Raw genomic sequence first — 14,323 nt, forward strand, 5'->3', positions numbered from 1 at the left:
AAACCTCTCTGCGCTACAATGACTCCCAGCTGCATTGCCGCTGTTAGCTTTGTCTTCAGGGCCGTACCCAACTATTGTCTAGCTTTGAAGTGCAAAAGGAAAGTACTCACAGCACATCCACTTCCCACCCCAACAGCCTGCTGACTTGTGCCGCTGGTAATTCAGCATCCTGCAGCACGGAGGCTGTGTTGGTGTGGACAGGTGGGCAGCTGTCAGCTAGGAGCAGAACCACAGCCACCTGCGTTGAGCTCCTGCCTCTGACAGCACTGCGCTTCCGCTTCCTCGGCTGCCTGGAAGCAGGGAGCACTGAGCAGGGTGTGGGATGTTGTCTCTTCCCTCCTGCTTCATCACTCTCTCCCCTGAGCACAACGTAAGGTAAACAGGATATTCCTGTAATGCCTGAGCACCTCCAATAAAACGAACACCCCCTTCCTCCCCTTTACCCCCTCCCCCCCAAAAAAACCAATCCATGGTTTTGGATTGTCCCAAAAGAGCAGAGGTACCCAAATCACAGGGCTGCTGGGGCAGCAACAGACAACCAACCTTCCTTGGCCACCTACATGTAGCTTAACTCAGCCTCACTGTGTTTGTGCTGTGTGTTTCAAACTGCAGTACAGCTCTCATCTATTTTCGGGCCCTATAGGCTCCCCAGGACCAAGGGATGCTGACTGCAGGACAGGAAGGATAAGACACGATTTCCAAGAGAGTTCTCACTGATTAGGCTTAGGCTCAAAATCTCTCTACACCCATACACAGACATGGGTACACACAGCTGTGTTATGCTCAGGAATAACTGCAGCACTAAGGAAATTAACAAAATCCTTTTCTTGCAGCCTATTGTATGAAATGCAAGCATTTCCTAGAATGAACTCTTTGATTATGAAAGCCAGCATTTCCCCATAACATGTTTAAAGACCAGGGTGAACAAAGTCCATCCAAAAAGCCTAAATCCCCAAGAATGAGAGCTGCCACAGACAGGATCCCGCACTGAGATGCACGTTTATTAAAACAAATCACAGGCTGTACAGAACAAGCATGAAGCTGCTTAGCACGCAGCCCCAGATCTCCTTTATCACAATGGAGAGCCATGCACGCTCATACTGAGAGAACAGAACTCCAAGTCAGGGTCAGTGCAAGAGGCTCTTGCAGATAGATATGAGACAGAAAGAACAAAGAGCTTACTGCTAAGTATATAAAGAAAGAAATTTTCAATTAGGGAAAAAAAAAAAAAAGGTTAAGTGAAGCAGCAAATACTGTAGTCAGACAGATGATGTTCTTGGTCAGAAAATCCCTCAAATAAAGATGGATCTAGACTAAGCTGGGCATGACCTCAATGCTGCTTCACTAGGAAATTCACTGTAGAGACAGCAAAACTGGACAGCATCATTCTAGCTAAGCACTGATCACTAACAGACTGCTGCAGCTACATACTAGCTCACTACGTGCACACAGCTTTCAGGGCTCTTTCAGCTTCCCCCTCTTATCAGACACCCAGCTATGGGTTCACTGATTCATTGTCTCCCTTTCTAAAGTGGAGTTGGTAGGCAGTCTACAGCTTGTCACAGCAGCCCCACGAGGCTGGAGGATTTCAATGGCTGGGGTTACACCAGTGGCAAAGCAGCCCTGTTACACCTCTGGACTCCAGAACTCCTATTTCTTTCTGCCTCCTCTTTCTTTGAGTGCCAGGTGAATCAGAGAGCCACTTGTCATGTTGTAATAAGCCAGGGAATTTGAATCCTTGATGAAGATGCCCTGTGGGGAAGACAAAAATAAAGACACAGTGACAGTAGAACTGTTAATGGTGCATTCCCACAAAGCCACAGGTAGACAAAGCCTTCCTAACACTGCTCTCAAAACAGGGTGATGACAAGAGTGCTGCAGGCTTCAGAAAAACCTTGAGGGATCCCAGTGTCTCAAAACTGGCACAGGAACAGGTAGGTGTGCTGGGATTACAGAAGAGCATAGCCAGATGATACACAATTGCTCTCTACAAACAGACAGATAAAATCAGTCACAAATGAAGCTATTTGGATCCCCTCCTCCACTTTTTTGTTCTTTACAAAATTAGTTAAGCTTTACTTCTCGCTAAGGGTTAACATTATCTGCCCATAGACTAATTCCAAAGGAGGTAAGAGCTCAAAGTTCACTGCTTAGGCAGCAGGTTGAGCTGTGCACATGCATGACTGAAAACAAGTTTCTAAAGAGGAGCAGTGCCTATCTAAAAGCACCAGACTCAAGAAACTGCCTCCCTTCAGTGTTTCAGAGCTCCCAGGGTTTCAATGTACTGTTGCTCACCTCTTGAGTTCATGACAAAACAAGGGTAAGTTGCTGCACTTAAAAGCAAACAAAACTCCAACCAAGAAGTCCTTCCACAAAATTGGCTGCATTTCAGAGAATGCCATCAAGCCTTCAGGCCTCATCTTTAACACAAAGCGAAGTTGCACTGATGCCACTATCAGAAGCCTGTCCTGCACCAACAGTGCACAGTAATGTAACAGTGTGCTGCACAGGCAGAAAAATCCATTCCCTCTGCTCTTTCCTGTATCTTAGTGGTACAACCTTTTCTTTAAAAAAAGTCCATTTTAGTGTGATGCACTGTAATGCAAACAACGCTGCAGGGCTTATACCCACCTCATACTGCAGCTTCTGTTTCCCAGCTGGCATCCCTGTGGCCTCATGGATCTTAACCTTTATAACAGACACCTAGGAAGAAAAAAAGCCTTGTTCAGACCTTTTTCTTCTATACAGATGGCCAACATCAAGATCTCTAGCACACAACCCTGCCTGGCAAGACACATCCAGGGAAACATCCAGAATTTTACAGCTCCTGTCATGCAGGTCAACCCTGCTCTCAACATGAACACACTCCACAAGAACAAAGCAAGGGGCAAAGGCTGGGTTAATAAGCTACATACCTGGTCTGAGAGTGGCAGAGTGAACACCAGCACTTGGCCATTCAGCTTCCATTCAGTCTTGTCCTGCATGTTGGGGACCTGGACTTTGACTGTGACTGGGCCCTAAGGGAAATAATGATAAGGTCTCTCACAGGCAAGGAGCTCAGGACTGTGATAAGAGCAGCACAGTATTTATAGACCTTCCCAATACTAACCACATATCTTCAATTCCCAGTGAACGCAGAGATGTTATTTGTCTCAGTTCTGAGAAAGTCACTTCACTGTTACCATAACAAAGCCTTAACTTGGATTTCTCCCATCAGTCTTTTTGTGGGCTGCTCACCACGCACACAGATAGAGTATTTTGGAGGGAACGTACACAGTATTAAAGAAATGGCTTCACAAGGCAAACAAGTGTCCAGGAGAACAGCACTCCCTTCCTGAAGGGCTTAAGACCCAGCCCAACATGATGCTGTTACTCAGAAGGGAATTCATTCTAACATTTCTGTTGTGTTATGGCAGTTCTTACCTTGCCATACCACCATGCTGACACTGATCTATTACATCTCCTTGCACCTCCAGCTTAGCAGCCTTCTACTTAAAAGCTTATCAGCATTATCTCTTGTTTACATTACTATAGCCCTACATCTCGCTGCCCTTAATTACAGAAGAGCACCATCTGTGTGCAGCACTACATTGCTCCTTCTAGTAAAATACAGGGCAGTTCAGTTTACTCAGGTATGACAGTAGGAAGGAACCATCTCAGCAAGTTCCTTTCTATTGAAATAGCTGCACATCAGCTCCCCTCTGTGTTCTCAGTGGACTTTACAACCCCTTTGAGCACAAGAAGCTGAACAGCCCAGCAGGGCCAGGACTGCAGTTCTCAACAAGCAGAGTTCACACACATACCTTGTTCCTGCGCAGAAACTCCTCCTCTGGAATCAAGCTGTCCTCACTCTTCAGTTTCTTTGAAACTGGCTCATCCTCCATAGGTGGTGGTGGGTGAACGGGAGGCATTGGTGCTGGGGAAGGAACTGGAGCCACGGGAGGTGCTGGAACAAATGCTGGAATGGGATGAGAGGAAGCACAACGCAGTCATCCACTGAGAATACAGCAGATAGTCCTTTACATGAGCTCTTTTAGCGGACTGATAAAGACTGAAAATAAATGCCATCATTCATGCAAGCAGTTAAGATAGCCAACAGTACCATGCAAACTTCAAACATCAGATCTTCCACAATGGGAAAGAGTCCAGGAAGAAACAACGAGCAGAATGGGAGCTTCCTGCAGATCTTGCAGAAAAGAAAAGGCTCTGAATTTAGCACAGAGCAGTGCCAGCACCTCAATTTAAATAAAAAGGAAAAAGAACCAAGACAGAAGTGTTTTTATGTTGTGCTTCTTAATTTAACACCACCACAATGCTATGAAGCCACTACAAGGAACAGAGCCAGAGCCAGATAACAGCTTTTCCTCTGGCAGCTGCAACTTCCCTAACAAACTGTAACACTCAGCCAGGTGCTGGCAGATCCACTTTATTCTGGTTCAACTTGGAAAGTCGCAAGGATTTGTAGTGTGCACCCAGTCAGGCTCCCATGGACACCAACAAGACAGAACTCCCATGCTGGAGCAGATGACTTGATCCAGAAGCCAGACTACCATTTATGTCACACTAAACATTAAAAAAAATAATCCTTAAAAAAGAGATTTATAGTTTTTCAGTGCCAATTACGCACCATTACTACAGACAAACAGGGAAAAAGGAATCAAGCCTCAAACCCACACTAGACAGGAATCAACTGACAATTAAGTGGAAAGAGCTGAAGTCACTGACCTGTTGGTACTATCATGGGAGGTGGGCGAGGGCTCATGATGGGAGGAGCAGATGGAGGCATGGGGACAACGTTGATCCGTGGGGTGTGGATTATTGGTGGCATGGGGGTGGCTATGACAGAGCCTGGAGGTAAACGGACCACGGAGGTCATCGGGGGACGAGGCATGACAGGAACTGCAGAAACAACAGCAGCACGGACAGGAGGAGGCATCTGCAGAGAGAAGGCCATTTTTTCTTAGCAGGTGCATGCAGGAATGAGCATCCCAGTGCTGCCCACAGTTCTGATTAGATTAAAATCACCAGGGCAACACAGGGAGGATTTCTGCTGGGCAAAGGCCTGCTGGGAGCCTTAACAAGCCCACCGTATGGCAGTCCCAGCTCCCTGCAAACAGGCACAGAACCTCATTAACACATCAAGCAGCTCTTGCTTCCCTCACCACTCAGGGACTGTGAGACATGTGGCGACCTTGGAGAAGGAGTGAGCAAAGCCCTTGCTCCAGGAGAACACAGGCAGCGAGTCATCAGTGAACATTCCTTACTTGACACTTCTTAGTTTGTCCACATCATGTCTCAATTTTTTAAAATGTTTAAAAAAAAGAGGTCCCAACCCATTCATTCTTTTGCCATGCTTCCCTCCCCCAAGGTGTCACCACCCATGCTCTTCCCCTGTGCAACTCATCCAGTCTTCTTGATACAGCTAAGGATTAAAAACTCCACCTATACCTTATTTTCAGTTTTTAACTGCAAGTTTAATAGGGATGTTTGGAAGGTTTAAGAGCAGTTTGGAATGCTAACTTCTCTCAAAAGCTGTTACCAGCCAGTGTCCTGCTATAACCCTGAAGCTTTGTCAGGACTCCCTTCCAATCATCCATGGTCACAGCTGCTTTACTTATGGCAGCCCCAGCACTTACTGTGGGTGGACGAGGCACAGAAGTGATAGGCTGAGCACTCGGAGGGGGATTTGATGCTGATGAAGGAGGGGGTGGCTGGGGCATTTCATTGGGTTTGCTAGGACCAATCTTCTCCTTGCTGTCATCTTCTGGCACCAGTCCCTTGGCCTTATGGATAGCTTCAATTTGCTCTTGAAGAGTAATATTGGCCTGAGCAGCCTGTTGTGTGCGGGCCATGCTGCCTGAGTGGCCATCCCAGGTCACCTGTCAGGATAAAAAGACATCAGAGCAACCCCAGCCTGGGCAGACTACGATACGAGCTACAGACAGATCAGGACACTAGTTTTACAACAGTGACAAGGTCAAAAAGAATCCTGAGCATTCACGATGCTGCAAGAACCTATTAAAGCAGTTTCCACTCTACCTTTTCCTCTGGTTTCTGAATTTCCTCTTCACCAATCTTCTTACCAATGGCAGTTTCTTCCACACCAAAGATATCGGTACGGCGCTCCGCCAGCTGCTTCAAGCTGCTTTCGATATCCAAACCTGCAAGCAAGAAGAAACTCTTCCACTAAGTGAATAAAAAGAGACTTGATCCTTCATTAAATGACCTTTAAAACTATTTGCTACCTAATGGCCTAGAGCTGCTCTTTTCAGAAAGGAACTGCAACCGAGGACTGGCCAGCAGCAGCTAATGCTCTCTGCCTTTATCTTTGCAGAAGGGCTTCAGTGTACTAGCAACAAAAGTATCAGTATAATCAGGACGCTGAGGACGTGAGACAGAAAGCTACATTTAAGATGTAGCTTTTCCCCTGTTAGCAGGAACTCTGAGGAGCAGAGACATGCTAAAACGTTCACAGAAGGATTCAGAAGAGGAACTTGCAAGCCTTGCCAGATGCACAAGCTGACCTGGGGCATAGACCTCATCATCGCTCTGCTTTTCACGGATGGAGCGATCGCGCTGCTCCAGCCATCGAGGATCCAGCAGACCAATCCTCATGTGCTCTTGCATTTTACTGGCAGGAATCTTCTCCCCAGTGATGGGGGAAACAAGATACTCGTCTGGAGCTGGGGCAGGCGGTAACGGTTTTGAAGCTGGAAGAACAAAACCACGCTGTTAAAAGCACACCACCAGAGGATGCAGCCCAGAAACAAACAGCTTGGTGATCCTTCATTAACACAGCTGATCTCTGGCAGCTTGATTCACCTTTGGGATCGTAGTCTTTCCTCACGATGACCTGATCTGGTGTGGGAGGAAGAGGTGGCGGCATCGGAGTTTCTGGAGGAGGAGGAACTTTCTGACTTTCATCTTCGTCATCTGAGCCCTGATTTAAAGAAAGAAAATCAAAACCGTGCTCCAGCAGTCAAATACTCCCACGAAAGACTTTAGAGAGGCGTAAAAAAATCCTGTGCAAAACTACAAGGACTGATTAGGCACCTTCAAAGTAACTGAGCTATTTTGGCTCTCAACACCTCTACTACAGTGGTTCCTTTGGGTAATCATGAGTGCAAAAATTAAGCAGACCCAAAAAAGGAAGCAAGTAAGCCTCAGCTTCCACATTACCACAGCATGGCAAGCCAGGGCTCACGGTTAGCCTTGATGATCTTGTTTCTTGCTAACAGAAAAACTGCTTATATGCAGTGGTTAAAAGGAAGAGTCTAAAATGAGTCATTTTTCAACATTCCAGACCCTGGTGTGTGAGAAAAGTTCAGAAGGCTGGATGACAGAAATAAACTCATATCAATTCACCGGGTGACTGAATTCCCAGATTCCTCTTGTAAATTGTATCACCACAGAAAATATTACATACACCATATTCCAGTATTCCAGGTCGTTTTGAAATCCAGTCAGAAGAATGGAAATCTCATTCCCTCAGTATACTGAGAAATGTACTATAATGAAGACCATAATAAAGCCCAGGCAAATCTCACAGGGCAAGAATAAAGCCAATTCTGCTGGCCACCTACCTCATCCATATCCTGCACCTGCGTGTCTTGATCCAGCTGAGTCGAAGGCTCATCTGTTTTCTCTTGTTTTTCATCTTCTTCATCTGACTCCACCTCCATCTCTACCTCCTCACTTTCCCCAAACTTCTCATAGCGCTCCTGGATGAGGATTCGAGCTCCCAGCTCTTCTGGAGTGGTGGGAGGTGGGAAATTCCCTACAGTGCAGAAAACACAGCTTCTGTTTCTTGATCCCATTCGATTGCACAATGGGAAGAAAACACAAATACCAGTTTTTTGAGAAACAGTTTTTCTACAAAACAGGGGCAACAAAAGCTCCTGCCAGCTAAGGTATTTGCTCGTCCTGTTTTAAACTCCATCACGACCAACGTTATAACAGCACCTGGAGACAAAGTTACTTAAAGGTGAAAGCACCACCAGAAAGCGGGACAAGTTTTGCTGTCCTGTTTTGAGACAGAAAAGCAGACACTGCCACAGCACACTACTTGATTCCAAAACACAAAGAATCCAGCCCTGCCCATCATTAGGAAGCTTTTTCATTTTGAAGGCTATACAGCTGTAAAACCCCACCTCTTCCTAAAACCAACACTGTACTCAGAGGAAGCACAGTTTCCTGAGGTTACAATGCCTCTTTTCAGTACCTTGCTCGTTGGGCTGAAAGTCCACCGTTTCCACAACCACAAAGTCATGCCAATCAATCTGAGCATAAGCAACACGTTCCTTCTCCTTCTCTTCCTCTTCCTTCTTTCTCTCTCGCTCCTGGAACTTTGCCCACTCCACTCTGTAATACACCTGTACAAGCAGACCCAGAGTTAGCACCAAATGTCACACCAAAAATACGTAATAATCATCTCTACAGTGTCTAAAATTTATCCTAAAAGCCCTCTCAAGGTATTTATACAAGGACTGCTTTGGAGGCCAGGCAGGGATAACTGTAACTTATGTAGAAGCTCTAGGCCTGCCTACTGAAAGAGCACTGCACCAGCCTCATGAAGTGGCTTTCTAAAGCTGAAATGTGGATCTCTTGAATCAAGAGCAAGCCAGATGTGACACATTAGGTCCTCCCAAAGATTCACAGCAGGGAATTGACAGACAACAAATTAGATGTATGCAGAGACAGAATTCAACACATAACTGAAATGCTTCAGCAATTTTGAGAGTTATTCGTGTAATACCTGATCCAGGACTTCTTTGGGGTTTTCAGCCTCCTTCTTGAGCTTGATGAGTAAGCCTTTTGGTGGGATCAAGATCTGAAACACATTTTGCAGGACAGTTCATGACTGCTTTTTGCCAAAATCTTAAGAGTAATTATTCTCTTTCTATATTAATAGTAGAGAACTCTGTGGCTATATCCCATCTCTCCAGTCTGGTCAAATCATTGTACTTGCAGTTAAACCACTCACTTTTGCTCTACCTACACTCAGTACTTTAAGAAATGCCACTTTTTGAATTTATTTATGTTACTTAAGAATATCAAAGACTAAAGCAATAACCCAGAGCATACAGTGCTGCATGTTGCCAACAAGCTGCAAGAGATCCACCCTTTTTAAAGGGCAATTTTAAAGGATGGACTCCTAGACCTGTGTGTATTTCTAGCCCAGCTGTGTTTTAGGGCATCATAGTCCTCAAAATCAAGGGTGCTGCTGAAGAAATCGACCTGAGAGGTGCACTGCCACGAGTACCTTTGTGTACTGCTCAACCAGCTTTGTGAAGTAGTTGAAGAGGCTGTGCTGCGGGCGAAGGAAGTCAAACTGGTAGTTCCTCTGTTCCTTCTGCATCAGCTGAGTCAGGAACTGCCTCCCGTTCCGAGCCACAAACTGCGCTGTCAGCTTCACCACATCCAAATCAAAGGCAGAAATCGAGGGTGGATCTGCGATGAACTCAAACTCTGGAGGTGGCTCTTTTGGAACAACCGTCTCCTGGATCACCTGGGCCTGCACCTACAGAGCAGGATGGGGACTGCTCAGTGACTGCAATCGAGTTGGCACTGAACACTCCACAGGGCTAATCTTCCCTTGAAGGAAAACAAGGTTAGTCTAGATATTCTGGCAACTGCAAGGACTGGAAGGAAAGCAGTAATGCTGGGTTTCTCTCTGTAGTTGGGTGTACTTTCAAACAAATACTGTTCCCTCAGCTAATGACACTGCAGGCTATCAGGACTTCACCACAATCCTCCAGTCAATTCCACAATGCATAAGGTCATGCAAAGCATGTAGAAGGCTCAGTCAGCATCCTTTTTCCACTCTGTATCTATGAAGACAACTAAGCAAGATTAGCAATGTTTTGTACACATGTTCAGAAGATGATGATCCCACTGGCAGGAAAGAGCAACAAAACAAAACAGAAGTGTATCTCTGAGACAGTGTATGCAACGTGCCCAAACTGAACCCCAAAGGATATTTGAGGATTGTGTATGGTAGCCCTAAATTCATACACTCCACGTGAACACTGAGTCTTAAGTATCATACAAGTCAATGCATAACTAAATATAATTAAAATGCACCAAATAATACAATTTATTGATCTTTCACACAACTTTTTAGTTACCAGCAACCAGGGGATGCACATCTGCATCAAAAGAAAGTCCCAGATGCTAAATTTCATGCCTGTGAGTTGTCCTCTATTGCGACCATTGAGAAATTAAGCCCTTCCTTCACACTGTCTTTCTGCTTTCATCATTCTGCCTAGCATCACGATGTGAGAAACAATTAGTGAGAAGCAATCGAAACGAAAAGGAACATGTACCTTCTGTGGAAGCTGCTGCTGAGCAGTTTGCTGCTGTTGCATGACCTTGGGAATGGCAGCTGAGGGCTCCTGTGCTTTGCCCTCCTTGAACTCGCTGACTTTGTGCCGGTAGTACGCATGGTAAGGATCGTTGGGATTCAAGAAATTGAACTTAGGGTTATTTATTTCATTCTGACGAATTCGAGCTTCAAATTCTGGACCATTTCTGCAGGGTGGAAAAATAAGTTTAGATAACGGGTATCAACTCAAGCACAGAAGCCCGTCTCTTTCACAGCAGGCTGTGTTCATGCGTCTGCCTTCCAGCAGGCAAGTTTCTCTCCTGCGTGGAAGAAGTTTACCTCTCCCTACCTCTAAATAACCCACACCCAACACAGCAGCCAGTCACACACATGCAGTTATGTGTACATGAGCTAATTCAGTCTTCAGCATTTCACAGCAAACATTTTTAGGACAGTTAAAAACTTCCCATTCCACTGGGAATACTCAAATCAAACATGACTGGATGATGACATGGTTTATTGGAAGATATTCACGAGCTCCTTACTAGACTACCAAGTTCTTAAAACTAGTTTCATTTCAAGAAGGTTCAGCTAAAGAAAAGGTAGGTAATCACCAGCCTGCTCAGAGATGGACCACACTGGAGAGCTCCATTGCTGCATTTAGGAGAGCCAGTTTTAGCTCCTCTACTCCCACCTGAAGTTAACAGCTACTTATTTTCTGAGGGGAGATTAAGAAAGCTAAAAGCTTGCTGCAGCATGCTTCCCTTCATACTCTCTGGCCCTTTTTAGGCACTAAGTCTCTCCCAAAAGAAGATGTTTCTACAATAGGAGAGGATAAACAAAGTTTCTTCCTTATCTTGAAAGAAGCTCAGGCTCCTCAGTAGCATTTTAGAGATCAGTTACACAGCAAGTGTCTCTGACCAGACCATCATTTAGTGATTGCCTTAAACCAGCAGTTCCATTTTAGCAATGTGGAAGCACACAGCGTCCAGCCTGCCTGGATGCCATGCAGAATTCACATAGCCAGCTGAGGAATTCACTTCCTGTGCTATTTGTACTCGGCCAGAAAGACCGAGATCCAGTCCCTTGATACCCCACATAGCATGAAGGCAGCCAGAAATACTTCAGCATTTTAAGAGCATAGAAGAAGACGGCCAGGCCAACAGCAGCAGCTTGTGTTTGCACGTTGATAACAGGAGGAAAGAGCCCGAATGAGTAAAACACATCAAACTTTCAGGTTTCTCCCCCACCTATGACATCTATAGCTGTGATCATCAACCTGCTAATCAAAACGTGCCACACACATCACAGGCAGCTTGGCTACCCCAGACCTCTCCCTGAGAACATGCACTTCTACCCCCTGGGCTATAGAGGGGGAGAGACATTGGAGTCAGCATGCCCCAGAGGCTGAGGCACTTCATGGAGCTGTAGGCAAACAAGGATGGGACTGAGCCTTGGGAATCCTAAAAGAGGTGACTGCCTACACATTGTAAAATAGAGTGAAAATAAATTAATGGCTTCTTTGGCTCAGTCAGTGAAGTGCTAGTAACAAGGCTTCCTTTCCTTTCTACCTGGAACTTTGTTTGCCCTTCAGGCCATTTTAAAAAGAATTTAATTACTACCACAGCTTTTCTAGCAAAGCACACGTTACATCTCTGAGAAGACAACTGCTGCCTCTTTTCTACAACCTCTCTGGTAAAAATTCAATCATTGAAACCTCTGTGGAACGCTGTGGGACTGTGACCAGTTTCAGCTTCTGGAGACAGACAGACAGTAGCACTGGGAGGTGAGAGGCAGAAGAATCCCACAGAAGACAAGACAACACTCGTGCTGTTTACCTGGCTACGAAGCTGGCAGTCTTGTCAACAATATTCCTGACCTCAGGAGGAGGATAAATAATTCCCACCACAGGCTTGGCTGGTGCTGCTTCCTCTTTTGGCTCCTCTTCTGGCTGCAATAAAAACATTTTTCTTACAGTCTTTTGTACTGTTACCTAAGTAGAAAAATATTCCTGTACCACCACCTCACCATCTCTGGAAGATACCTTTCACTCCGCAATATTTGCAACTAGTCAAGACAGTAAATTCAGATTAAATCTAGCCTGGTAACAAGAAAAGGGACTACAAATGATCTCAAATATCACATTATACATCAGCATCAGAGTGTGAAAGCACAGCCTGGTAGTTTCCAAACATACACCAGGTTTATTTTTAGTGAGTTGAGCTGTAAAATTCACTTCCCTCTCTCTATCAGTTTCCTCATCTGCACCTGGAGTAACAGACCTAAGGTACCTTAGTGAGCTGTTCTGAAATACCATGCTGAGAGAGTGCTCTGTAAGAATTAAGTACTCCAAACAGCAACTCCTGCAGTGGACAGAACTGCCTATTCTCCTCAGTCTCCAAAGCATTGAATTTTCCTGGCACCAAGACATGGTTTAACAATCTGAACCTGCAGTCCTGCAAGGCAGCAGCACTCCCCAGCTTCCCAGACAGGGAGATGGTGTTTGTCAACCTGTCAAGGGCACCTGCTGCGGGGGCTGCTGCACAGAGGCAAGCAGGAAGGCTGTCCCACGGGAACCAAACAACTCTTCCCAGTGTTTCTACTCTTTCAGCTTCAATCCAGTGCAAGTTTATAGATGCTGAGCCAAGATGTAGCAAAGCGTGCCTCTAACACCACACATAGGAATAATTCAGCACTGCTGGACAGCTCTGGAAGTTAAGAGCATTGCAGGCTGGATATTTGGATAAATTTATTTTCAGAAAGAGCAGTGCTGCACTGGCACAGCTGCCCAGGCAACAGTGGAGTCACTGCCCCTAGAAGCTTTCAAGAAATGTGTGCATGTGGCACAGAGGGATGTGGTCAGTGGGCACGGTGGGGTGACAGTTGGACTAGATGATCTCAGTGGTCTTTTCCAACCTTAATGATTCTACAATTCCTAATGGTCTGCAGGGCTACCAGAAATGGGAATCTAAGTGCTCAAACCAACATTAAATAACACACAGCTTCCCATCCTACTAAGGCTGCATTAAAGACTTCCCCATAGCTGAGAAGAAATCAGCAGGGTGTTTTCCTCTCTGCAGCTGTGGGAGGACCTGAACCACAGCCCCAACACTCTCCCGAGGGCAGCTTTGCCTTTCAATGCAACCAGCTGCAGTTCTTTGCAGGATGCTGAAGGTGCCTCCCTTCCCTCACAGCACTGCTTTCACAGAACAGACACACGGGACATCTTTATAATCACTGAAAGCCTGGCAGGTTGTTACCACTTGTTAATTCCTTGAAAGCTTCAAGAGATAAACTTTTAATCGGGCTGCATATTAGGAAATATTTCTTTTCCAAAGAGTGGTGCTATGGTAGCACAGCTGCCCAGGCAGCGGTGGGGTCGCTATCTCTGGAGGTGTTACAGAACTGTGGAGCTGTGGCACTGAGGGATGTGGGCAGTGGGCACGGTGGGGGTGGGCTGAGGTTGGACCTTGGATCCAAGGGATCTTTTCCAACCTTAATGATCTAAGAAGCAAATTAAGAGGAAGACACAACGACTCCTTTCAACTTTCATTCCCACTTCTTCCAAACAGCAAAAAACATTAAGCCCAGGGATGTCTGATCACCCAGCGCCGTGTCGCCTCGCTGCGATGCCGCAGAGCTGTGGGCAGCCGGGAGGCCGAGGGACAGGGCCGTGCACGGGGACAGGGCCGCCGCTGCAGGCCTCGCTAACCCCGCCCGCGCAGTTCGCAGGCCCGAAGCCCTCCGGCCTCCCCTCAGCGCGGCTCTTACCGGTTTGCTCTCCGCGGGAGGCGCTGGCTGCGCCGGAGGCCCGGCCTGCACGGGACCGGCCGGCATGGCGCTGCTCGGGATCTCTCGGTAAAGGCCGCAAAGAAAGGGGCAGCGCCGCTCACAAAATGGCGGCCGGGCGCCTTGAACTGCGCACGCGCGCCGGAAGTGACGCACCGCTCCGTGGCAGGAAGGGGCGGGCAGACGGGGGGCGCGCATACGCCGAAGGTT

General features: G+C 46.5%; 1 protein-coding gene across 1 annotated transcript; it reads right to left on the minus strand.

The window, feature by feature from the left end:
• Positions 1–982: 982 nt before the first annotated feature.
• On the minus strand, positions 983–14,289 carry SF3A1 (splicing factor 3a subunit 1). The gene is made up of 16 exons (XM_048964259.1): positions 14,096–14,289; positions 12,163–12,275; positions 10,326–10,530; positions 9,263–9,520; positions 8,756–8,830; positions 8,222–8,372; positions 7,584–7,777; positions 6,823–6,940; positions 6,525–6,710; positions 6,040–6,161; positions 5,637–5,879; positions 4,726–4,936; positions 3,804–3,958; positions 2,916–3,017; positions 2,632–2,703; positions 983–1,752 (listed from the first exon to the last, which is right to left on the minus strand). Exons 1-16 carry the CDS (start codon positions 14,159–14,161, stop codon positions 1,651–1,653), a joined length of 2,373 nt encoding a protein of 790 aa, XP_048820216.1. The 5' UTR covers positions 14,162–14,289; the 3' UTR covers positions 983–1,650.
• Between the last annotated feature and the right edge of the window lie 34 nt (positions 14,290–14,323).

Source organism: Lagopus muta, chromosome 17 (assembly GCF_023343835.1).
Source record: "Lagopus muta isolate bLagMut1 chromosome 17, bLagMut1 primary, whole genome shotgun sequence".
Taxonomy (NCBI): Eukaryota; Metazoa; Chordata; class Aves; order Galliformes; family Phasianidae; genus Lagopus; species Lagopus muta.

What these genes read in the sequence shown, in the direction of transcription:
- SF3A1 (XM_048964259.1), bottom strand. Translation starts at nt 14,161, where the DNA reads ATGCCGGCCGGTCCCGTGCAGGCCGGGCCTCCGGCGCAGCCAGCGCCT. An exon ending in ACTGCCAGCTTCGTAGCCAG is followed by an intron (nt 10,531 to 12,162) that starts GTAAACAGCACG and finishes TCCACCCTGCAG; the next exon opens with AAATGGTCCAGAATTTGAAG. An exon ending in AGTTTCTGCGCAGGAACAAG is followed by an intron (nt 3,018 to 3,803) that starts GTATGTGTGTGA and finishes TATTTCCCTTAG; the next exon opens with GGCCCAGTCACAGTCAAAGT.